At 37.7% G+C, this 27,297-nt stretch overlaps 1 protein-coding gene across 1 annotated transcript in view; it reads left to right on the plus strand.

The window, feature by feature from the left end:
* Positions 1–27,297, plus strand: part of VPS8 (VPS8 subunit of CORVET complex) — a 113,981-nt gene that overhangs the window by 79,001 nt on the left and 7,683 nt on the right. Inside the window, exons 36-44 of the mRNA XM_070753097.1 lie at positions 2,762–2,903; positions 5,746–5,835; positions 6,371–6,413; positions 7,356–7,453; positions 8,801–8,873; positions 10,100–10,182; positions 13,818–13,898; positions 15,890–16,059; positions 19,763–19,931. Of these exons, the coding sequence (XP_070609198.1) occupies positions 2,762–2,903; positions 5,746–5,835; positions 6,371–6,413; positions 7,356–7,453; positions 8,801–8,873; positions 10,100–10,182; positions 13,818–13,898; positions 15,890–16,059; positions 19,763–19,931 (949 nt within the window). The remainder of the gene's footprint in view (positions 1–2,761; positions 2,904–5,745; positions 5,836–6,370; positions 6,414–7,355; positions 7,454–8,800; positions 8,874–10,099; positions 10,183–13,817; positions 13,899–15,889; positions 16,060–19,762; positions 19,932–27,297) is intronic.

Here is a 27,297-nt window from a genome sequence, read left to right on the forward strand (position 1 = left end):
GAAGATCTGGAAGCTCCTCACAATGTATGGAGGCTTCCATACTTAGTCCAACAGTTAGATTAGATTAGATTAGATTTATTGGATTTATATGCCGCCCCTCTGCGCAGACTCGGGGCGTCTCGCAACAATGGTAACAAATCTAATATTTAGTAACAAATCTAATATTTAGCAATCTAAATTACAGTTTTAAGCTAAAAGGTCCACAAAAGGAACCCCAATATATAAAAAAACAAGCATACAATCAATCATACACCAAAATTACATGGGCAAGGGGGAGATGTTTCAATTCCCCCATGCCTGATGGCAGAGGTGGGTTTTAAGGAGTTTACGAAAGGCAAGGAGGGTGGGGGAAATCCTAATCTCTGGGGGGAGCTGGTTCCAGAGGGTCGGAGCCACCACAAAGAAGGCTCTTCCTCTGGGTCCCGCCAGACGACATTGTTTAGTCGACGGGACCCGGAGAAGGCAAACTCTGTGGGACCTAACTGGAAGTTATATACCATCCACAGAGAGAGCAGGTAAGGGCTGATGAGTGTCAAAGGCATTGTCGTTAGAGCATTCAGGAGTCCATCAGTAAGACAGGACCCAAATATGAATGTTGAAAGAATGCCTGGGACAACAGCAGATGTAGGATGAAGTCCAAGCAGAGTAAGTGCCCAGCAAGGCAAGATTGTGCATGGGATGTACTCTTGACAGGTAAATGAGGTGTCTGACATTGGGAAATATTTCCAATGGTTGGAAAGGACTGGAGTAAAAGCCAGCACTGAAGCACAGATGCTAACAGCACAGGAACAGGCATTAAGCACCACAACTATAGGAGCAGGGATTTACCACACCAGACAAGATCTGGAGTGCAGGCTATGCAGTGAGGCCTTGGAAACAGCCCAGCACATAGTGTGGTAGACCCATGATTCTTGTGCTGCTATGAGTGCTTCAGTAGCAGATGTATAATGCAGACAGGAATAGCATATATTGAATGGTATAACCAAATCACTGGCATTATGTATAGAAATATCTGTATCAGGAAAGACTTAATGAACTCAATCTGTATAGTCTGGAGGACAGAAGGAAAAGGGGGGACATGATCGAAACATTTAAATATGTTAAAGGGTTAAAAAGGTTCAGGAGGGAAGTGTTTTTAATAGGAAAGTGAACACAAGAACAAGGGGACACAATCTGAAGTTAGTTGGGGGAAAGATCAAAAGCAACGTGAGAAAATATTATTTTACTGAAAGAGTAGTAGATCCTTGGAACAAACTTCCAGCAGACGTGGTTGGCAAATCCACAGTAACTGAATTTAAACATGCCTGGGATAAACATATATCCATCCTAAGATAAAATACAGGAAATAGTATAAGGGCAGACTAGATGGACCATGAGGTCTTTTTCTGCCGTCAGTCTTCTATGTTTCTATGTAAACATAGACCAGGCTAGATCAGTGATGGTGAACCTTTTTTTCTTCGGGTGCCGAAAGAGCATGTGTGTGCACTATTGCGCATGCGTGAGTGCCCACATCCATAATTCAGTGCCTGGGGGGGATGAAAAAAGCTTCCCCCGGCCCCTGGAGGCCCTCTAGAGGCCACAAACAGCCTTTTTCCCAACTTCTGGTTGGACCACTAGGCTCGTGTTTTGCCATTCCCTGGAGCTGGGGGAGAATAAAAACACCCTCCCCCATCCCCCCGGAGGCCCTCTGGAAGCTAAAAACGTCCTCCCAGAGCCTCTGTGTGAGCCAAAAATCAGCTGGCTGGCACACACATGCACATTGGAGCTGAGCTAGGGCAACGGCTCACATGCCAGTAAATAGGGCTCCACGTGCCACCTGTGGCACCCGTGACATAGGTTCACCATCACTGGGCTAGACCTTCCCATTCAGATTGGGAGGGTGGGGGTCATGGACAGTAATAGGGCTACTATATTGTGGAGCTTTCTGATCCAAATGGACAGGAAGGTACTTCATGGTAATAAACAAGGACCAGGAATAGTGACAGATATAGTGGTATCAGCAGTATCAGGAAAGACATTGTAGAAGTGCCTGGGCCCAAAGGTAGAACTAGAGGGGGTATTATTATTATTATTATTATTATTATTATTATTTATTATTTATTAGATTTGTATGCCGCCCCTCTCCGTAGACTCGGGGCGGCTCACAACAATAACAAAAACAATGTAAGAACAAATCTAATAATTTTAAAAACACTAAAAAACCCATTATTAAAAGTAAGCATGCACACAAACATACCATGTATAAACTGTATAGGTCCGGGGGAGATGTCTCAGTTCCCCCATGCCTGACAGCAGAGATGGGTCTTAAGAACTTTACGAAAGGCAAGGAGAGTGGGGGCAGTTCTGATCTCCGGGGGGAGCTGGTTCCAGAGGGTCGGGGCCGCCACAGAGAAGGTATGGAAAGTAAATAGTAGCAGCTCTCAAAGCTGTGATTCCTAAACAAGAAGAGTAGCTCCAACAGACCCCAGGCATCAAGGCTCTCTCTCCAGAAGTGTGCACAGCTAGGAAAAATTTAAATACTACACAGAACCCATGGTAATTGGCAAAGAATGAGGAAGACACATACCACCCATAGGGATGAGAAAGAAATTTTATATATATTTTCCATATTCTCATATGAAAAATTATGGATACTCTAATAAAGACTTTCTCTGCGCATGAATATGTTTCAATGTGGTTTTAAGTATTTTATCACAATATCTGTATCTGAAGTGTTTAGGATAAGTTGGTAACTAATATTAAGAAATATTTGTTATTTCAGGGAAGGTATCAATCAAGATTTGCTTCAGCTTTCTCCCTCTGTTACCGAACAATTTATTGATTTGCTGTGCCGGTTTGATGCTGAACAAGTCTTAGAGACTTTGAAGTTCCTGGAGTCCTATAGACTGGAAGAGACAATTCAGGTAACGTGTATAAATAGGATGAAATTAGATTCAGTTTTGTAAGATCTACAGTAGTCCCTCACCTATCGCTGGTGTTACGTTCCAGACCTGGCCGCGATAGGTGAAATCCGCGATGGGGAATTTATCGACTGATAGTACTTATTTAAGTATTTATATTGTAATTGTTTGGTAGTTTTCATTGTTTTAAGTGTTTATAAACCCTTCCCACACAGTATTTATTTTAGATACAGTATTTAAATACAGTATTTACAATTTTAGATTTTTTTTTTTTTAAAAAAACCTGCCGATCGAGTTCGGCGGGCTGTTTAAATCTGCCGATCGGCTTCCTCAGAAACCCGCGATGAAGTGAAGCCGCAGTAGGTGAAGCGCGGTATAGCGAGGGACTACTGTACTACTAAAATCAATGACATTATTTTACACTGCTGCACAATTATATTTCTTTACGCAGTTAATAGAGTATAGTGGGTCTCATCTCTACTACATCTTTTTTATTATTATTATTCATTTATCCAATGCACAATACATATGGAAGAGAATAGACATGAAGTAATATATATATAAAGATAATATGTAAAAATAGAGGAGAAGATATATGAAAGGGAGAAAATATATATGATATATGAGATAAAGGAAAGACAATTGGACAGGGGACGAAAAGCACACTAGTGCACTTATGTACGCCCCTTACTGACCTCTTAGGAACCTGGAGAGGTCAATTGTGGATAGTCTAAGGGAGAAATGTTGGGGGTTAGGGGTTGACACTATTGAGTTCCACGCTTCAACAACTCGATTGTTAAAGTCATATTTTTTACAGTCGGGTTTGGAGCGGTTAATATTAAGTTTGAATCTGTTGCATGCTCTTGTGTTGTTGCGGTTGAAGCTGAAGTAGTCATTGACCGGTAGGACGTTGCAGCATATGATCTTGTGGGCAATACTTAAATCGTGTTTTAGGCACCGTAGTTCTTAGCTTTCTAGACCCAGGATTGTTAGTCTATTTTCATAGGGTATTCTGTTTCGAGTGGAGGAGTGAAGGGCTCTTCTGGTGAAATATCTTTGGACGTTTTCAAGGGTGTTGATGTCCGAGATGTGGTATGGGTTCCAGACAGATGAGCTGTATTCAAGGATGGGTCTGGCAAAAGTTTTGTAGGCTCTTGGGAGTAGTGTGAGATTGACAGAGCAGAAGCTACGTAGGATCGTTCTCTCAAAACTATTATGTTGTCTCATGTATGTGGGAAGTGTCTATGGAAGTTGGAACTCAACATTATCAAGCTCCTCTAGTAATCCTACATAGTAGCCTTTCTGGAAACTAAGCTTGTTTGCATCAGTGTACATATATAGACTTGCAAAATTCAGATATTCATCTGTAAAAGGTGGATGTTTACCACTAGGCAAAAGGAAACCCTGCAACCTTTGAGTTGAGACCTACTCCCTCACTATGCTAATTTGAATTAGTTTACAGCTAAATCTTTTTAAGTAAGACATTCCCAAGCCAATGTAACTTCAGCAGAATCCGACAATCTAAATTGTCAAAAAGTCTATACAGGCACTTGTTAGATTACCATCATTTAGCTTGGTATACTGGTAATTTTAGCAAGAACTTTGCCCATTCAAGGTGTGATCCCTTTTTTGCTTCAAAATCTTATTCTATTTCTATGGCAGTGAAATGTAGAACTGTTACAATTCAGGAAGCAACAACTACTGAATCATGAAGATAGGCATCTGAAATTATAAGGGGGAAGACAGTAGAAATTGTTGGTACATATTACAGAGTTCTGTATAACTTCCATATATGTATGTATGCATATATGTATGTATATGTATACTGTACTGTATATGTATGTTTTCATAGATTTTCATGCCTAAAATTGTCCTAAAAATGCAAGTTCCAGGTGTATTGGTAAATGAAGAAGCAACAGCCATCGCAATCTCTGGAACGTTTAAAATTTATTAAAAACTACTAAAATTACTAAGCTTTCTTTAGTCCTCTACTAACGTCATCAGAGTATTAAAATCCCCATTGAAGACATAGTTTATTTTATATAATGCTGCTTAATTTGATCATTACCCATGTCCCAGGCCCACACCCTTCCCTCCCTCCTGTAAATAGCTTTGTTGTTGCTAGCTTAGTCATGTAAACAGATGGAATTGCTGTTGCTTCTTTATCTTTCTCTCCCCAGCAAGTAGAGTAGGGTTACGAGGCAGTACTTTGGGTGTACCTATCACTACTTTCTCTCCCTTGTTGTTATTCCTCCCTTCCTTAGTACACACATTGTCTCCTCTAATATCTTTTTTGCCCATGATCGTATATTGGTCTACACACACACACTTTTGCATGCAGTTTAGGTTTGCCACACCTTCATTAGGTTCAGTCAGTGGGACCAGAGGTTTTGTCTTTCAAGCTGTCAGATTCATATACTGTACTGGAGCCCATCCTGCCAGAGAGAAATTCCTGGAGGATGGGCTCCAGTATGAGCCCAAAAGCCTGAAAGACAAAACCTCTGGTCTCGGTGATGGGCCTAGATTGGAAACTGCAACACTATTGTGGGACATGTATATTTACCCTCATTCATGAAAAATGAAAAAAAAAAACCAATTGAAAAGGGATCAGGATGATCTAAGCTTTTGTAAATTGTTACCTTGCATCTGAAATTCCTTCCCTTTAATTCACTTCTCTTTCTTCTACTGTAATGAAAAATATAGAAGGTTAATTGTGCAAGAAATTTTTAGCTTAGCAAAATGAGGGAGACGAGGTTTTATCCACCCGGAGGTGAACCAAGATATCCAAATAGTGAATGTTTTCTGCATACAAATAGCTAAAATTAATGTTTGGTATTTTATGCAGGTCACCCAAAAATATCAGCTCCATGAGGCTTCTTCTTACTTGCTTGAAAAGAAAGATGACATTCCTGGTGCCTTCTCAATTATGCTTGAGGTATAAAAGAGTGGAAACTTCACTGTGAAATGGCAAAGGGGATTTTTTTTCTTTTTATTTAGAAAAAAAATTAAGCCGAATCAAAAAATAATATTGTGGGTGGTCAATGCATAAAAAATCTAGAATTCATTGGATTTAATGTATATTTTAATTAAGCTGTAATGTATATTTGAATTAACCAAATTTGAATTAAGATGCCAAGTTGATTTTTGTCTTTAGAAGCTTTATGATTCTCATTCTTATTCACATCCGATCATAATTTTAAAATTGAAAACATATGTTTATAAGACCTGTTAGATTTATTATGTGTGTAAATATATGAATTGTCACTTTGTCATTGCAGTTCATACTGAGGGCATAGTCAGCGACCTAAATGGAGACTGCCCATTACAGTTGAAAATAAAATAAAACTTTTTACAAAAGTTGAGGAAAATGTGGAAGTCTTAGTGAATGAGAGAGGAATAGAATAGATACTTAGGGATAGCTTATAAAATGCCATGTGAATTCAAATAACACAAAATATATTTTTTCTTAGTGGTTACAAAGCAAGCTTTCAACACTGACTTCTGGGGATAAAAGTAAGTTTCCAAACTACCGTAATTTATTTGTGCATTTTGAACAAAATTCAATGTTGTCTTAAATGTTTGTCTTATTCGGTCAGAATCAAGACTAGGCTTTGTAGACATTTATTAATTTTTGTTTCTCATTTCCAAAGAGCTATTACATGTAACACACATTCCTTGTTGATGTGATTAAAACTATTCTCTCTATATATGCCCTTATCACCTCGAGGTTCGACTACTGCAATACTCTCTACATGGGGCTACCCTTGAAGAGTGTTCGGAAACTTCAGCTCGTCCAAAATGCAGCCGTGCGAGCAGTCTTGGGCCTTCCAAGAAATGCCCATATCTCACCATCACTCCACGGACTGCATTGGCTATCAATTTGTTTCCAGACACAATTCAAAGTGTTGGTTATGACCTGTAAAGCCCTACATGGCATAGGACCAGATTATCTCCGAGACCGCCTTCTGCCGCACGAATCCCAGCGACCGGTGAGGTCCCACAGAGTTGGTTTCCTTAGGGTCCCGTCGACCAAACAATGTCGGCTGGTGGGACCTAGGGGAAGAGCCTTCTCTGTGGGGGCCCCAGCCCTCTGGAATCAGCTCCCCCCAGAGATTCGTACTGCCCCCACCCTCCTTGCCTTCCGAAAAAGTTTAAAAACTCATCTTTGCCGCCAGGCCTGGGGTTCCTTAGACCTTCCCCCCTGACCGATGAATGCTTAGTTTGACTGCTGAAAGAATGATATTCATAATTTTTAATTAGAATTTTAAGATTGTTTTTTAAGGTATAATTGGATTGTTATTATTGTTCCCTGTTTTTCTGTACATGCTATGAGCCGCCCCGAGTCCTCGGAGAGGGGCAGCATATAAATCCAGTTAAATATATATATATATATATATATATATATTTGCCTTAAATACAAAATAATATCTAATTACTGCCTGTCTCTAATCCAAGTTTCAGCACAACTACTAAAAGATATTGAATGTACCTTAGCAAAAACAATTGCACTTTGCCAGAGGAATTCACACAAATTTAACCAGCAGGAGCGAGAAGTAAGTATTCCCTTATACTCTGACTTTAAAAAAAGGATGTATTTGTTTCCCATAAAGCCACTTTTTTGTAACATTGAAGGAGACTTGTAGCTACCATCACATATTTCATCTATTTTCCTATCACTCTTTTTATAAAGTCAATAATAATATTTCCTGTTGAGATAAATGCAACCCCGTCTTTCTGATGTATTATTGTTGGTAATTCACATTCTGGATTCACAAGGTAGGAAGCAAAGAATCTGAATTAAGGTAATCCCACTCAATTATTGTGGAAGAGAAAACTGTGTGAAGTCTGTCTTTTAAATAACACCGCATGACATGTTTTTTTCCTCTACTAGAAATACTTGCCTTCCATTATCCTATAAAAAGCCCAGAGAAAGCTAATTTGTATTTTAAAAAGAAACATTGAAAACTCTGCCACGCTACGCTACAATACTGTACACTATATATTCTAGAGCAGAATCCTCCCCAGGGCACTTTAACGACAGCATCGCTAGCCCTACCACACCTGATTCCAAAAAGTATGCTGTGAAATGTTAGCAGTGAAGTTGGCTGGGATAGAAACATAGAAGACTGACGGCAGAAAAAGACCTCATGGTCCATCTAGTCTGCCCTTATACTATTTCCTGTATTTTATCTTACAATGGATATATGTTTATCCCAGGCATGTTTAAATTCAGTTACTGTGGATTTACAAACCACGTCTGCTGGAAGTTTGTTCCAAGGATCTACTACTCTTTCAGTAAAATAATATTTTCTCACGTTGCTTTTGATCTTTCCCCCAACTAACTTCAGATTGTGTCCCCTTGTTCTTATGTTCACTTTCCTATTAAAAACACTTCCCTCCTGAACCTTATTTAACCCTTTGACATATTTAAATGTTTCGATCATGTCCCCCCTTTTCCTTCTGTCCTCCAGATTATACAGATTGAGTTCATTAAGTCTTTCCTGATATGTTTTATGCTTAAGACCTTCCACCATTCTTGTAGCCCGTCTTTGGACCCGTTCAATTTTCTCAGAGAAATTGTGTTGAGATTGTCTGCAGCCAAAATGTCCTGGGTGCATTATGCAATGCAAGTTGGGAGGTTGGGAAATGATGGTAGCAACATCTCCCAATTCGGGAACAGTGCATTGGGAGATACCTTGCATTTATCACTTAGATGAGAGAGAAGGTCTGTTTTCCAAGGAGCAGCCAGGTACTTATGTCCTTTTCGGTTTATAGTGGTGTTGGTGCTGCTTTGCAGCAGATACAGGCATTGGGCCCATCCAGGGGCAGGACCAAGATATTGTGCGTAAAACGGATGGAGGTTATTTTTTCTGCAATTCTGAGATTCCTCTTGTTTTTAGGCATTGTGGTTTCCGCTCCTAGAGGCAATGTTGTCACCCCAAAGATCTGCACTGCTACCCCATTACTCTGAATGTAAGCATATTTGTCTCCTTTTTTGTCCAACAAGAGATAGCCAAGACAAAATGACAAATAACAAGAAAGCTGTGAATTAGTTTTGCTAGTGAGCAATTCACTTGTATGTAATATCAGGAATATACAGTGCTCAAAAAAATAAAGGGAACACTTAAACCAGTGTTTCCCAACCTTGGCCACTTAAAGATGTTTGGACTTCAACTCCCAGAATTCCCCAGCCAGCAAATGCTGGCTGGGGAATTCTGGGAGTTGAAGTCCAGATATCTTTAAGTGGCCAAGGTTGGGAAACACTGACTTAAATGACACAATATAACTCCAAGTAAATCAAACTTCTGTGAAATCAAACTGTCCACTTAGGAAGCAACACTGATTGACAATCAATTTCACATGCTGTTGTGCACATTCAACTTTGTACAGAACGAAGTATTCATTGAGAATATTTCATTCATTCAGATCTAGGATGTATTATTTGAGTGATCCCTTTATTTTTTTGAGCAGTATATTTCTAAATAACATTTCTATACCTTTCCCTTTCTGTAATAAAATCATGAATTTGAGCATAGTATAACTTGAAATTTGAACAGCATTTTGACAACATTTTTCATCAGTAAAGTTTCTGGATCTATCTTCTTTTGCATTTCAATGTAGCTATTGAGTTTATTTATTTATCAAATTTCTGCATTATTCATCTCACCTAAGTAATATTTAAGTTAGTCTAACTTTGCAAAGGTAATTTTAATTTTGGGAAATTATTTTGAAAATATCACTGATCTGAAATGCAATTAAGTGAGGTAGGTAAATGAGGGCACTGTAAAATGCTAACATTAAATGCAAATTTAATTTTAAACGTTTTTAAAAGTACCCAACATCTCACCTTGTAAAATACCTGTGTTCTCAAATGAAATTGGGTAAGATTTCAGCTTTCAGCATTATCATGTGAAGCTCCACAAATCTCAGTAATGAGATCTTTGAAAACTTTTAGATTTTAAATATTTAACATTATTTTTTGTGTTGCATGATCCTGTAAAACTTTGCTATTTGCTGCTAAGGAGGCTGCTTACCTCTGAGTTAAGACACTAAAGAGATTCCAATTGAATTATTCACAAAAGGAAAAATTCACTAGCCACATACTTCATTCCTATTAATTGTATTCACCATCGAGACAAAAATTACAGACTTAAATCAAATTCATTGCTATGAGTTTTATTGTCATATTTGTTCTTTAGATTTGAAGAACTTGACAATGCAAGTATTGAACAACATGACAACATTCATTGCTCTTCCATTAATTTTGCAGAGAATTCTACAGGTGAGTTGTGGCAAATAATATTGTTACCTTAAATTTTTTTAATGTATATTGTAAAGCTACATGCCTAGAATGATATGCTTAATATCCCAGTAAGGCTTGAATGATCAGTATAACATCAGAAATGTGAATTAATGTCATGCCATTTAAAAGATTCATTCAGCTGCTTTGCTTTTTATTGCGGATTCATTTCCCACTCTTCCCAAAAACTCTTTCCTTTAAGTTGATTAATGATGACTTTGTGAATACCTTCAGTATTTTCTTGTTAAGTATATGGAAGTAGTCTGCCACTGCCTTAGAAACATAGAAGATTGATGGCAAAAAAAGACCTCATGGTCCATCTAGTCTGCCCTTATACTATTTCCAGTATTTTATCTTAGGATGGATATATATTTATCCCACACATGTTTAAATTCAGTCACTGTGGATTTATCAACCACGTCTGTTGGAAGTTTGTTCCAAGCATCTACTACTCTTTCAGTAAAATAATATTTTCTCACATTGCTTCTGATCTTTCCCCCAACTAACCTCAGATTGTGCCTCCTTGTTCTTGTGTTCACTTTCCTATTAAAAACACTCCCCTCCTGAACCTTATTTAACCCTTTAACATATTTAAATGTTTCGATCATGTCCCTCCTTCTGTCCTCCAGACTATACAGATTGAGTTCATTAAGTCTTTCCTGATAAGTTTTATGCTTAAGACTTTCCACCATTTTTGTCATTCATCTTTGGACCCGTTCAATTTTATCAATATCTTTTTGTAGGTGAGGTCTCCAGAACTAAACCAAGTATTCCAAATGTGGTCTCACCAGCACTCTATACAGTGGTATCACAATTTCCCTCTTCCTGCTTGTTACTGTTTACTTGCTTTCCCTACCACCTGACTGCATTGTTCACCCATTTGGATACTGTCAGAAATCACTACCTCTACATCCTTCTCTTCTCAAGTTTTTGCTAACACAGAATTGCCAATACAATACTCAGATTGAGGATTTCTTTTCCCCAAGTGCATTATTTTACATTTGGAAACATTAAACTGCAGTTTCCATTGCTTTGACCACTTATCTAGTAAAGCTAAATCTTTTGCCATATTACAGACACCTCCAGAAATATCAACCCTATTGCACACTTTAGAGTCATCGGCAAATAGGCAAACCTTCCCTACCAAACCTTCCCCGATGTCACTCACAAACATATTAAAAAGAATAGGACTCAGAACAGACCCTTGTGGCACACCACTTGTAACCAGGCTCTGCTCAGAATACTTGCCATTAACAACAACCCTCTGATACCTACGCTTCAGCCAGCTGCAAATCCACTGAACTATCCAGGGATTAAGTCCAATCTTCACTAATTTATCTATCAGCTCTTTATGTGGAACCATATCAAAGGCTTTGCTGATCTTTTTCCAAGATCTTTTTTGATGACTTGGAAAAGTCTTACAGTCTTGAGGTTTTCTAGTGGTTGGCCCTTTGTGGGGTGCTCTGATTTTAATTAGTTTTTACAAGAACAGCAAAGTTTGGCTTAGTGCTGCTACCTGCTATGCTGTACTATAATAACCTTGACCAAACAATTTAACACTATGTATTTATTTTTTTAAAAAGCTTGAAACAATTTATAAATGCAAAAATATATCATAAATTGCTGTTTCTTTATCTTTCTGTCTTTAATTCTCTAGTAAGTCTATGTTTTTCTTTGACATATCCTTTTGGAGAATGCTTTCTTTTTGGAGAGTATCTCCCAAAAGTAGTTGGCTATCTGGCAGATAAAAATAGTTTGCTGTGTGTCATGGATCAGGTACATGCTGCATTAAGAGCTCGGATTTCCCAGTTGTTCTCCATAATTTATATAGGTTGCAGCACGATGTACTTTCTAAGTTGCTGCTTTTAAATTATGCATGCTGGAAAAAAATAGAATGGAAAGTATCTATTTAAAACCAGATATGACCGCACTCCCCAGCCTTAAAAAGCTTCATTGCTATTGGAATATTTTATTTATTTATTTATTTATTTATTTATTTATTTATTTATTTATTTTATTTATTCATTTGTCCAATACACAATACATATGGAACAGAATAGACATGAAGTAATATATATAAAGATAATATGTAAAAATAGAGGAGAAGATACATGAAAGGAAGAAAATATATATGATATATGAGATAAAGGAAAGACAATTGGACAGGGGACGAAAGGCACACTAGTGCACTTATGTACGCCCCTTACAGACCTCTTAGTAACCTGGAGAGGTCAATCGTGGATAGTCTAAAGGAGAAATGTTGGGGGTTAGGGGTTGACACTATTGAGTCCAGTAATGAGTTCCACGCTTCGACAACTCGATTGTTAAAGTCATGTTTTTTACAGTCAAGTTTGGAGCGGTTAATATTAAGTTTGAATCTGTTGCGTGCTCTTGTGTTGTTGCGGTTGAAGCTGAAGTAGTCATTGACCGGTAAGACGTTGCAGCATACGATCTTGTGGGCAATACTTAAATCGTGTTTTATGCTCAGGAATTTTAAAAAATAATGCATTTCTAAGAAAAAAAATAGGTCTCCCCTTTTAAGAACTTGTTCAAGCGATAAGACTGAATTATCCATGTCTTAATATTGTAGCGCTAAGTTGTACACTGAGAGGAGAAGGTGCAGCAAACGACAAGGCATTTTGAAAGCATATAGGGGGCTTTAGGTCATAGAATATTTGTAAGATAGATTCCATGTATATTGCAGACATAATACAAAATGTCGTAAAACATTTCTTGTGAGGAAGCTTGATTGTGCCGTACAGTTCAACATGAATTATTTTCAACATGCGCCGATCCATCTATGAATGTATCCCAGCTTTTCTAGTGAAGGCGGTATACTAGAAGCTCTGTCATTATTGAAGGCATTGGGGAATCTGGGAAGGAAATACCTCTGAAAGGAAATGTACTTTGGCATTTCTCTTCTCTGGTAAAGCAAGTTCATTGGAGACTAGAAAACCCCCAAAGTAAGTTTTGACGCAATTCGTCTACAGCAGAACTAATTCAAGGTGACCTCATGCAGGATCTTAAATATTCTGATGGGGTCCCAAAGTTGCTTTTTCAAGAGGCAACTGGATTTTCTGGATTTTCTTTGATGATGTTTCACTTCTCCACCAAGAAGCGTCTTCAGCTCTTAGCTCTCATCCAAGAAACGAAGAAGCTTCTTGGTTGAAAAGCAAAACATCTTCAAGGAAAAATTAGAAAGTCCAGCTGCCTCTTGAAAAAAACAACTTTGAGACAATCATAATGTGGATGACTGAGAATCTCCATAGACATTCTGATGGGGTATTATTTGTGTTAGTGTTCTAAGAAAATCTTTACTAGTAGAAAACCACGTGTATATCCATGAAGGGAGATTTAATCTCTCTTCACAAATCCCTCCCCTTTTCAATTTATTTTCTGCAGATTTTTAAACGGAAATATTTTTGTTGGGGGAAAAAAATCTGAACTTGCTTTAGAAATTATAGCTCTGTTTATTTCTTGCATTCTATCAGTTTTATTGGATAAGAGATATGAGATACACTTGTTTTATTGTAGTTAGAGGGAAAATATTTAACAGTCAAGCTTTCATTTTATCTGTTTTAATTAAAGATGATAATCTTCTAATAACTTTCACATAGGATCCAGTATATGGAAGAGGAAAACTTGGAGAAATTCAGGGTCTTGTGCTGGGTATGCTAGACAGCTTTAACTATGAGCAGGTAAGTAGAAGGTGGGGTTTTTTTTTGTTCTTGTTTAAAATTGCCGTTGTCCAATATTTAGACTTTGTTGTTCTTTGTTCCTTACTAGCTTTTAACCAAGAAAATGTTAGAGACCTAATACCAACTAATTAACTTGTCACTTAATATTGTATTGTCTATTTGCTTTCTATAGAATACAGGATTTTTTCTGCACAAAGCTGTCCCATTTGTTTCATGCACAAAAATTGCATAGATTTTGAGCTGCAATGTCATACTTACTTGAAAAACTGCAGTGTAAAATTTGGTAACATAGCCATGTTCAGATGAATGTATTTGGATCATTAAGTGTAAATTAGGCCAATTCATAAGTCATAATTATGTGAATTCCATCTCGCTTCTTCCTGGACACCAATTAAAGCAAATCACTACACATTTGTAAGTTCTATATGATAAATGGCTGAACCATTAAGTATGTGCTTATACCCAGGGCTGATCCTGGGTCTTGATGTGAACAATTATATGGGTGTTCACATTAAATAATCTCAAGGTAAACCATGGTGATATCTTCATCTTTGATGAAGTGAACTCTGACTTTGCCTACCATCTTCTGTTCATCAATACAATCAGAATAACAAATTGCATTCACAAGTTCTAGTTTTTCAGAATTCAGTTCTACTTCTACTGTATCTCCCTTTTTGTAAATAGCCATGTAGTTAGATTTTTAAAAGCAAAAACAAGAGTTTAGAAAAGCAAGGCTCCATTATTTCTCTCAAACCCTAGTTGTCTGTTTGCCACTTATAGCAAGGTTATATTCAGCTGAGTATTTTATTTTTGCCATTGAATTGGGATTTGAAAAGCTGTCCTTGAAAATATGAAATTCATTAAACTTCATATTCAGTTCCTAAATGCAGTTTCCTGATTCTTTACTAATTTTTATATTGTTAGAATTGTATACTGTACATTAAATAAATAAGATGTATATATTTTTTTGCTTACCTGCTTAAAATATTTTAATGAGTTTTACTATCAGCTGAAATATTTAATCAGTGAAGGTTTGTTTTTTATCTAGTAATATTTGGTCTGGGACATATTTATGATTTTTTTTGAGAGAGAGAGAGAGGATCTTTATCTCCCCTGAATGGAATGGATAGGGTTGAGTTAAGCTTGCACAGATCCCCTTTAGAATTTCCAGTTCTCCATCTTTTTTATTTCCATATCATCTCTCTTTCTCTTCCTTCTTCCTCTCCAAAATAAACTGGGTCTTTAGTTTTTATCCTCACTTATCAGACTTAAAAGAATCTGGGTGCAATGCATCCTTGTTTTTGTGAAGAACTAATTTAAGATTCCCCTAAACTGTGGATCAACTACATCATCTTCAATTCCTTAAGAAGGATGAAGCTATCCATTTATAGGGAAAAGGTATTTGTTTACCCTCAGGTCTTTAGTAACATTTTATTTTAAATAAAATAGTACCATTTAGGAGGATGTTTGTCAGTGCTCTGCCTCTACCAACAGAGATATAAATTATAGGAAATGAAACTGATTTGTTCTGCATGTGTGTAAGTAATTATCAACTAGAGATTTCTTACCCCATACTGTATCCTTTCAGCCTTCCCTTATTTTCTTTATATTTTTTATCTTCAGTGAGATAGGTATATATAAGGTTTCCTATATAATTATAAGGGGGGAAATTATTCAAGTGCTTTAGAACTAAACTAATAAGGTAAAATGGCAAAAGATTAAATCAGAAAGCATTAGAATACAGTACTTCAAAATTTAAAATTAAACTATTGGGATAATATGCTATCAAAGGCATTTAATAGTATGGAAGATTTGTAATACAGAAGAAATGGTGAACTTGCTTGGAAGGTAGGCTAGCATATAATTTATATTAAGATGTGTGATTTCTGTCTTGTATTAATATTCATGTGGAGATATTTTTTCTACATGTGAAATGTATATAATGTGGCAAGAACTTAATTTATTTCCATATTATTCTTTTGCCTGGCTAGACTCTTTTGGAGACAACAACAAGCTTACTTAACCGCGATCTCCACTGGTCTTTACGTAATTTGAAAGCATCTATGACTAGAGGACTCAATCCCAAACAAGATTATTGCTGTATTTGTTTGCAACAGTACAAGAGAAGGCAACAGACTGGTGATCAAATTGTAGTCTTCAGGTAAGTCTAGATTAGTGAATAGCTTCAGCAATGAATGGTTTTCAAAGGAGTGAAGACTTCTGGAGAGCTCAGATTTACTAATTAATGAAGATAATAAACTTTGATACTGAACACATAGTGTTCTATTGCTATATCACTAATAATTTAATGTATCTAGATGTTCTGTCCCAGCAACGAGCCCCACAGGAAATAGGCCCACACCCACTGATTTTACAATATTTAAGCATTTAATTCTAATATTTTATGGACAGTGGGGTTAGATTTAAAAGTTCAGGAAATCAGGAGATTAGGCTGTTCAGTCCCAGCTGCTAATTAGTATTAGTATTAGTATAGTCCAAGCAGAAACCAAAGAGAGATTTTCTTTGATCAGATAGATCTCAATCACAGAGTTATTTTGAGTTGGCAGGAAGCCTGGAGCTAATTAGTCCACATTGGCAGTTTGTAAATCATCGTTGAAACAATAATATCCAAGAGAGAAGTCCAAATGAACAGTGGAACATAACAAAAGTTGACTTCTGCACTGAAGCGTCATGTGGCTAAGCCTTAAGTAGCCTAAGGTCGTGGTCAATTGTTCTACAGGTCTATTCACACAGAGACCTTCTCTTGCTTAGCCACTCCTGTCTTCTAGAAGCTCTGCATGCTCCAGCATCAAGAAGAGGCTCCTCCTCTACTCCTGAGTCACTTGTGTGCATCTCAGGAGGTGCAGAAAGCCCTGATTGGCTTTCAACCTCTGATACCAGATCCCCTCCAACCTCCTCACTATCAGACTCAGGTGCCAGGTATATGGGCCTAGGGTACTGGGTCACAACCGTCTGTTGATCCTTGGGATCCGTGACCAGCAACGCAGGACACGGACAGGCCACAACATTCTAATTTTCTGAGATGGTGGATTTGGGTTTTTCATGAACTATACCCCATAATCATCACAATTATGACAAATCACGGCTTGAACTATCTTGCTTTGCATGTAACAAGTCTCCCTCATACAGTGGTACCCTGGTTCTCGAACGCCTTGGTTTTCATACATTTCAGATACCGAACAAAATTTTCTGCAAAAATTTGCTTCGGTATCCGAACAAAAATTGGATACTGAACAGAAAATTTTGTTTACTATCCGAAATGTGCGACCAGGGCAGCTTTGCAAAGCAGCTGCCACAAGATCTGAGGGGATGGGGTGAGAGGGAATGGGAGTCGGGATCTGACACGCCCCTCCTGGCCGCCCTCTTAACAGCCTCCCAGTCTCTACCATCTAACTGCTCCAAGCTGCAGGAAGGGTAGGGCTGGCTGCAATACCGGCAGCTTCGGGGGGCTCCTTTCCTCAGCGGTTCAGTTTGTTACCTCCAGGCAGCTGCACCAACTTTTTCTTTCACGGTGATGGCGGCGGCTTCTCTTCTAGGAGCAGCAGCAGCGTCGGGAACGTCACCTGATGAAGGGAAGCCACCAGAACCGCCGGAAATAGATTTAATTGGTTCCCAGCAAGTTAATGGGCTGGGAACCAATTAAATCCATTTCCATTATTTCCTATGGGATAAATTAATTCGGTTCTCGACCAAATCAGTTCTCAACCACATTTTCAGAACGAATTGTGGTCGAGAACCGAGGTACTACTGTATATTAGTTTCACCTTTTAAGTTGCATTACTGAAATAAATGAACTTTTGCACAATATTCTAATTCTTCAAGTTTGACCTGTAAAATTGAATTTCAACAATGAAAGGGCAAGGGTGCCTAGTCATCATAAAGCACAGTCTTGTGTGGCCACTATCTGCTAAGAATTGCAAGAAATATAAAAATTGCTTTAACATTTTCATACACTGGAACAGGTGACAAAAAATTCTCCTATCTCATAGAGCTGAGATAAACTAAATATGATTAGAGAGCAGGCTTCTTACAGTAATATTACCATTCCTGTTTCTAGTGGAAGAAGACAATAGGGGAAAATGTTGTGCCCCATTTTATTAAAATAGAAGTTGTAACATACTTGACTGGGAAAGGAAAATGATGTCATATTTTCAGGGTAGAGGACAGGAAAAGTGAAATTTAGCACAATAAGGGTGGAACTCGTGTTTCCAAACAGCTTTCATTATATTAGGGTAAATGTGTATTTCTTGAAAGACCTGCTTCCAAAGAGGGGGCCCATCTCAGATGCCTTCAAGACTTGACTTTTATCCATTCTTGTCAACATTTCCTGACAATTACAACAGTCCTGACAGTTTCCCTACTGATAGAAATTTCCTGATAGAACAATTGATCAGTGGAATGGCTTGCCTGCAGAACATGTGAATGCTCCAACACTGGAAGTTTTAGAGAAAATGTTGGATAACTATTTGTCTGAAGTAGTGTAGGGTCCCCTGTTCAAGCAGTGGGTTGGACTAGAAGACCTCCAAGATCCCTTCCAACTCTGTTGTTGTTGTTATCGTTGTTATTACATATTGATCATAGTTCTATAAGTAATACAATCAAATCTCTTCTGGAATTATTCTCATGGCTTAATTATCATAATAAAGGTTTTAAAAGTGATACTATCTGAAGTAGCAATAAGTGTAGAAGGAAGGTTCCTTAAGAGTGCATTCTGTTGCATATGTATGTGGTAGGAAGTTGCATGGAATTTTGAACAAGGAACTACAGCATTACACCGTTAATGTCTAAAAATGGCTTAAACATTAAGATGCTTTTTAGAAGGATAATACTTGTTGTAAAAAAGTTTTTAGATTTGCTTATACATTTTAAGATATGAGGTACAGTAATACCTCATCTTACGAACCTAATTAGTTCCCGGGGGAGGTTCGTAAGACAAAAAGTTCGTAAGACGAAACATTGTTTCCCATAGGAAACAATGTAAAATGAATTAATACCTGCAACAAAAAAAACCCCGCAAAAAAACGCCGCCGCTCAGCTGTCACCGAGAAGCCCCGCTGCCCAGATGTCATCTTATGAAACAGCTGGGTGCTTCTCAGCGTTCTCCTGAACGCCGAACCCGGAAGTTCAGATTTGGCGTTCAGGTTCAGGAGGACGCTGAGAAGTCCCCCGGCTGTTTCAAAAGGTGACAGCTGGGCGGCGGGGCTTCTCGGCGGCCACCCGAACCCGAACTTTTGCCGAACTTCCGGGTTCGACATTTGGGAGGCTGCCGAGAAGCTCCGCCGCCTGGCTGTCACCTTTTGAAACTGCCGGGGGGCTTCTCGGCGGCCTCCCAAATGTCGAACCCAGAAGTTCGGGTTTGGCGTTTGGGTTCAGGAGGACACTGAAAAGCCCCCCAGCTGTTTCAAAAAGCGACAGCCAGGCGGCGGGGCTTCTCAGCGGCCTCCCGAACCCGAACCTTTGCTGAACCTCCAGGTTCGGCGTTCGGGAGGCCGTCGAGAAGCCCCGCCGCCCGGCTGTCACCTTTTGAAACAGCCGGGGGGCTTCTCAGCAGCCTCCTGAATGCCGAACCCGGAAGTTCGGGTTTGGCGTTCGGGTTCAGGAGGTTGCCGAGAAGCCCCCCGGCTGTTTCAAAAAGCGACAGCCGGGTGGCGGGGCTTCTCAGCAGCGGCGGCGGGTTCATAAGATGGAAAAAGTTCGTAAGAAGAGGCAAAAAAATTCCGAACCCCTTGTTTGTATCTCGGGTTGTTCGTATGGCAAGGGGTTTGTATCATGAGGTACCACTGTATTTCATTTTATGTTATATGCGGATACAATGTAATATATGTGATCTATTTTTATAACAGTTGTGGCCATTTGTACCATTCCGTTTGTCTGCTAAGTAAGGAATGTGGCACTGAAACAACAGGACAGATGAGATGGACTTGCTTTAAATGCAGTGCAAGTCATAAAGGAGAGAAAGTAAATTTGACTTCCTTGGAGATGAGGAAAAGAACTTCGGTATCACTTGCTCAGGTAAGATTTGAAGAAGAGACTCATTTTTAAAATACTGATATGCATGCTTACTGATTGTTTGATTTAGTCTGCCGCTGGAAACCAACTGGATTCCAGATAGTTTTCAAAAGTTACAATAAGAATAATTATTAAAGTAGCCACAAAAATAAATGACTAAATTATGGATTTCTGGAAAATAGCGTTATGGGGTATAGTTGGATAACTATACCTATGTATCCATGAGGACCTATGTATCCATGAGTATGGGGACAGCCCATATTTCAGGGGACAAGCTATTCCAGAGGAGGGGAGCTTATCCACCATTAGACCCATTCATGCTATACCCAACTCTTAGCAGAAGCTCCCTAATTGTATGTGCAGGAAAGGCTGAAGCTATGGGGAAAGGCGATCACTAAGATACAGTCCCTGAACTCTAATGAACTTTATAGGTAATAACCACTATCTTGAATTATACTCAAAAAATTACTAGTAACCTGTGCCGCTCTGCAGCAGAAATGCAATATTATAGTAATGTGATTGACCATTCAGCATGCATTCTTCCGCATTCTTTTAAAATGACTTTCAACCATAGCCTAGTATATAACAAATTATCGTAAAATAATCAAGAGATGATGGAGCACAAATGACCATCTTCGCTGCATCTTGTTCCAGGTAAAGCTGATGCACCAGCCAAAGTTTCTAGCCATAGCCTTTACCTGCTCTGTGAGCAGGATCCATGAGTCCAGAAGCTCCTAGAGTGACTGCCTACTTTTTCTGGGATAATATAACTCCATCAATTTTAAAGCCCTGGAATAAACCTCTAAATCAAGAGTCACTCTGTCTTCTTCAGGTTGAGTATGAATCTGATGGGTTTTTTCCCCTCATTCAAACCCTGACAGCTTCCAGATACTGAGTCATATCTTCCAAAGCATCGCATAATGGGTCCAGGCCCAGGGTAGAAAAATGTAACTGAGTGTCATCTGCACATTAAGATACCTCACCCTGAACCACTTAAAGGTTTCTCCGATCGGTTTCACATAGATGCTGAACAGAATAGGAGAAAGGACTGAACCCTGAGACCTTCCATAATAAAGTTACTATAGAATCCCCCTCCCATTTTCCCTCCAGAATCATATCCTGCGCCTGCGTACTGAGATAGGACCTAGGCCAACATAACTGTGTGCATCCACAGAAGGATTTTGTGGTCAACAGCAACAATGCTATTAATAGATTTGATGGAAAGGATTTCATACCACTTTTCACCCAGTCCCTAGATCATACAGTAGGTCTAGATTTATGATCCATGTCCAGACTTGTATCCATAAAGGAAAGAGTTCAGAAAATCCATATTCTCCATATCCTTCTAAAACCACTTTCCCAATCACATTTCCTAAAAGAGAGCTAGAATGAAATTTGCCCAATTTTTGTTGGCTTCAGGTCTTACCTTCTTAAATGGGCAAGACTGGGTAAATCTGGTGCTTTTTTTAGCACTTCTGGCATTTCTCCTTCTCTCCAAAGGTTGACTGCAATCCAGATTCAATTCCTGACTTTTTCATAGATGTTTTAATTGAGCAGGTGAAATGGGCATCTAAATTGCAAGTAGGTGAGCTAAGATCACAGAGGATTTCCTTGGGATCCACAGGTTCAAAAGCCTCCTAAAGAGCACCATCAGATGTTTCTTTAGGTCAAGTGCTACAAAAATGAAGCTGTTCCTGTAATCTAAAGCATATGTCATATCAGCCCTCAAAAATGTTGTTGATATAGTCCTTATCATGTTTGAATGCTAACATGTTTGTGTGAGTAGTGCATACATTTCTAATTCAGTAAAAACCAAAGGTCTCTTGTGGTATTCTTTAATCATGATAAAAATTGGTTTTTCTTTATGCCCTTTGTAAACATCGATTTTCTCCACCTCATAAATATTTATTTCATGTTGTTAGTATATTTAATTAGACTTATTTAATGTATGTAACTGCTCTGAGCACCTACATAAAACCTAGAAAGAAAATTGTACATAACAGTTACATGTAAATAAATATAGGGGAAACCTCATCTAGTGAAGTAACCTTTATATAGGAGAAGAATTGTACTTCATTACTAGTGATGCCACTACGGTTATATAGTCACATGCTGAAAAATAATAGGCATGTTGTGTGAGCAGAAATGTGCTGAGCCTTGCCCAGATTTTGTGCCTACTCACATCTAAATTTCTATAGACAAAGATGAATCCTTTCCATAACTGTTGTATTTGTATATGGGAGTATGAAGGCGAGAAAGAATATGCTTTTGATTGAAAGTTGGAACATAAAGAGGGATGTTAAGAGTTTCTTCTAAATGCCTTCCAAAATTGCATTTGCATACTTTGTAGTTTTATCACAGTGCTGACTCTCGTGTCGATTGCAGAAGCTTTCAAGTAATCTAGCCTGCTAGAGCAAAGTAGAAAATGCTCACTTAGAATATATCAGTTTTCCTTACGTGAATTTGCTAAAGGAGCCCCAATAGAGAATGTAGGTGGGGGGGGGGGTAATTTAACTATCTGTATTTACTAATTTTTGATTTTTGATCAATTATATTTATTTTGTATTGTGTCAAAATATTATTAATTAACTGCTTTAAAGAGTAAATATCCAATTTTTTCCTCCACTGCAAAAAGTTTTCTTCTAACTTTTAAACCAATTATGCTTATAAGTCATTCGTTTTTCATGTGTGTCCGTGTACATGCCAGGTTTGATTCCTGTTGACTGCCTGGAAAAGTCCCTGCAGATTTATTAGCCAGGTTTTGAAAATGATTTGTTATTGCCAGTTTCTTAGGACTGAAAGAGAGTGACAAGCCCAAGGTCACCAAAGTGGTTTTGTGCCCAAGGCAAGACCTAGAACAGTTTCTAGTTGCAATTAAATTTTAATTTTTTTAATCCAATCATGCTTTAATATGTCTAACTACCTTAGGTTCTTGAAAGATATAATAATAATGAGAAGTAGATACTTGTTGAAATTCAAGGCCATATAGCCAGTTGAGTGCTACATAATATACAATATTATATATAATATTATATTATTATATTATATTATAATATTATATTATAATATTATATTATATTATATTATATTATATTATATTATATTATATTATATTATATTATATTATATTATATTATATTATATATAAATTATATAATATATGCCTTCTGCCATATGAGTCCCAGCGACCAGTTAGGTTCCACAGAGTTGGCCTTCTCCAGGTCCCGTCAACTAGACAATGTTGCTTGGCGGGGCCTAGGGGAAGAGCCTTCTCTATTGGGGCCCCAGCCCTCTGGAATCAGCTCCTCCCAGAGATTCGCATTGCCCCCACCCTCCTCACCTTCCACAAGAGTCTTAAAACTCATTTATGCTGCCAGACCTGGGGTAATTATATTATGTACGGTTATTGTCTGAGTTGGTGTGATTGATTTTTAATATAATTGGGGATTTTAGACTAGTTTACTTAGTTTTAATTAATTGGATTTAGCCTACTATATTCTAGTGTTTCTTTTTATATGTTGTAAGCCACCCTGAATCCTCGGACATGGGCAGCCTAGAAATCCAATCAATCAATCAAACAATCAATCAATCAATCATAGTACATATGAGTCTTCAGAGAGAGGCAGCATACAAATCTATTATATTGTTGTTGTTGTTGTTGTTGTTGTTGTTGTTGTTGTTGTTATTATTATTATTATTATTATTATTATATTCATTTTCATTCCTGTATATCATTGAAGTTGTCATAATTTTGATCCCTCCAAGTTCTAGCCTCATTATGGCAAGGGGATATTTCTGGGAAAGATTAACAAAGAAGATTGAGAATGTGGGCAAACATTAAGAAACATGAACATGGGAAAGCTCAACAGTGAAAGATGAAATGAAATTAATAAGAATTTCTACCTTAGGCATAGTAAATTGAGATGATGTGGGACTGGACACTTTTCAATCAGAAGGTCACACTGTTTATTACTTAAGATGTGAAGCACACACAGAAAAGGAATGGCCTTCCTTTTATAGTTATGAAGGGTATAAGCCAAAGGGCAATAAGTGACCAGATAAAATCAGTGAGACTTGTGAACAATCTGAAGATCACTCCATTTTACGCTACAGTTATTGATGCAGAAAAATAATAGGTTAATTAATTTTACAATCAAGTTCAATTTGATATCAATAGAACAAACAAGCGAAATGTCCTGTTTATGACTGGAGATTGGAATGCTGAAGTCGGAAATATTCAGGAGGAAGATATGTTTGGATTGTATGGCTTAGGAAATTGAAATAATGAAGTATGAAAAGAACGAAGCAATTTCTGCTACTTCAATGATTTTTTTTCAGAGCTAACATTAAAGCAATGTCTGTATACATCAAAATCACTAGATGGAGTTAATTGAAATTAAATTGACTATATTATTGATTAAATGAAGTGGAGAAGCTCAGTGATAACATCAAAGACATGATTAACTGCTTTCTGTGGAACAGAACATGAACTGCTCTTGTGCAAATTCCAGGCTAAGCTAAAGAAGACGATCAACTAATTCTCCCAATGTCATTTTAAACACATACTCACTACTTTTAAAGAAAATATCAGGAATCATTTTGAAATTCTAAGTCTCACTTATAAACAACCTATGGAATGAACTTAAGGAAGCTAAGGACGAATGGGAAAAGGCAGCTCCAAATAACAGAATAAATCAAACTGGTACAGCAGCATGAAAGCCTTGAAAAAATATAATCAGATGCAGTGATATGTCTATGCTTAGAAAAATCAGTATACTGTAAGTAATGGTATTCCCTGTGAATCTCTATGGAAGTTGGACTTTAAAGAAGCAGGATTGAAAGAGCATTGTTGTTTTAAATATAGATATTGGAGAAGATTCCCTAGAATATCTTGAACAGCCAATAAAACAAATAACATCATCACATAAACCAACCCAGGTTTCTCATTTGAGGGAGACAAATGGGAGGCGCAAATTACCTTATTTTGGACAAAAAAAAAACCAACTAGAATTGAGAATTTTCTTGGCAACTACAGAAGACCAAACTACATTCAGCTGTTGGCAAACTTTACAGTATACAAGATTATGAAGTGTAACATGTCACTGAAGATTTATTCACACTTGGACTTCTTTCCCCCAAATCTGAGTGCAGTCATTGACAAACATGATGAAAGTTGAAAAAAATTGCTGAAATCTCACACGTGCATCCCCATATAAGATTTTAGCGTGTTTTTACTTCCTGTCCATGCACAGAAGCATGTGGGGGACGGGTGCACATCTGCGTAGCATGCGCGCGCACACGGGAATCCTCATGCAGGCACAGCACACCAGTAGCAGCAGGTAAGAGCAATCGACCCCTACCCTACACTACTTCAGACAAATGGTTATCCAACATCTTCTTAAAATCTTCCAGTGTTGGAGCATTCACAACTTCTGGAGGCAGGCTGTTCCACTGATGAATTGTTCTAACTGTCAGGAATTTTCTCCTTAATTCTAAATTGCTTCTCTTCTTGATTAATTTCTACACATTGCTTCTTGTCCTACCATCAGGTGCTTTGGAGAATAGTCTGACTCTCTCTTCTTTATGGCAACCCCTGAGATATTGGAATGTCTTCCCTAGTCCTTCTTTTCATTAAACTAGACATACCCATTTCCTGCAACCGCTCTTCATATGTTTTAGCCTCCAGCCCCATAATCATCTTTATTGCTCTTCCCTGAATTCTTTCTAAAGTCTCCACATCCTTTTTACATGGTGGTGACCAAAACAGAATGCAGTATTCCAAGTGTGATCTTACCAAGGCATTATATAGTGGTATTAACACTTCACGTGATCTTGATTCTATCCCTCTGTTAATGCAGCCTAGAACTGTGTTGGCTGTTTTGGCAGCTGCTGCACACTGCTGGCTCATATTTAAATGCTTGTCCACTAGGGCTCCAAGATCCCTCTCACAGTTACTACTGTTGAGCAAGGTACCACATATATTGCACCTGTGCATTTTGTTTTTCTTGCCTAAATGTAGAACCTTACTTTTTTTACCATCGAATATTTCATTTTATTTATTTGTTTGTTTGTTTGTTTGTTTATTTATTTTATTAATTAGATTTGTATGCCGCCCCTCTCCGTAGACTTTTGTTTGATAGCGCCCAATGTTCAAGTTTATCAAGGTCCTATCTTCTGGAGAGTTGGCTATTCCTGCTAGTTTGGTGTCATCTGCAAATTTGATGAGTGATATTTGATGAGTTATATGAGTTATATTTGTAAATTTTGGAAAAGCTGTATATAGTATAAATATAACCATTTTCTAAATAAATAGGATTCAATATGATATATAAATATTCTGAGCCAGAATATTCTTGGATTGAACTATTAGTTGCTTGGCCAGCTGCTGGTTCTTAAGCAAAAGTTATATCCTAATTTAGTCTGAGCATTAATATTGGCAGAATAACATAGATGCTAGATATTCTAAGGGATTCCCTACAGAGCTTCCCTTTAGTTTTAAAAAAGAAAAATGCCTGCAGTATTTGTTTCCATGGCAATAACAAAATTACTTGCAATAAATATCCTTAAAAATCTGATTGATTAATATGTATAAATGAAATACTGCAAAGGAGAAGACACATCTTGTCTTAAGATAGGAAACAATTATTCTATGTTATTGGGTATGGAACTCTGAAGAAAACGCCTGGTATTGCTTAATTATGGTAATTTGTAATCAACATATAAAGTCACGTAACTTCGTATTTACTTGCACACTGAGAGTTAAATTCTCATATTCAATTGCTTTTAGTTTTTGGAGAACAAATTAGGATAACTATTAAATGATTTGCCAGTTCAGAAGTCTTTACAATATGGGGAGGGTTATATTAGTAATTTAAATATTTTTTTAAAAGACCATTGCACAAAATATAGCAACCAGAACATAAAGGATTGTTCAGAGCATTTATAAAGATCTACAAACAAACAAATACAGACAGGAAATGGAAAGAGGACCAAAACACAAAGGAAAATTACAGGCAGCCTTGAATTGCAGAGCTGGTGTCGGGAAAAAAGAAATCTTAGAATGAGCTGAGATTAGCAAAGGATGGTAATGAAAATGGCTTCTTTAGATTTGTTCAAAAGAAAAGACGAGAATCAATATGCCAGCTGCTCAATGAAGAAGGCAAAATATGTGTAACTAGAAAAGAGGAGGGCAAAGCCACTCAATATTTTATTTGATCATCATGTTCAAAGGAACAACAATTATGTGTTTCATCAGGAAATGTGAAAAGCAGGATATATAAAAAATATAGTCAGGGAATATCCTTTTACAGTACTTTGATTTGCATCCTATGGTACTGAAAGAGGTAGCTGGTGATCTGGGTGAATCTAT

The sequence above is a fragment of the Erythrolamprus reginae genome, chromosome 5 (assembly GCF_031021105.1).
Source record: "Erythrolamprus reginae isolate rEryReg1 chromosome 5, rEryReg1.hap1, whole genome shotgun sequence".
Lineage (NCBI taxonomy): Eukaryota > Metazoa > Chordata > Lepidosauria > Squamata > Dipsadidae > Erythrolamprus > Erythrolamprus reginae.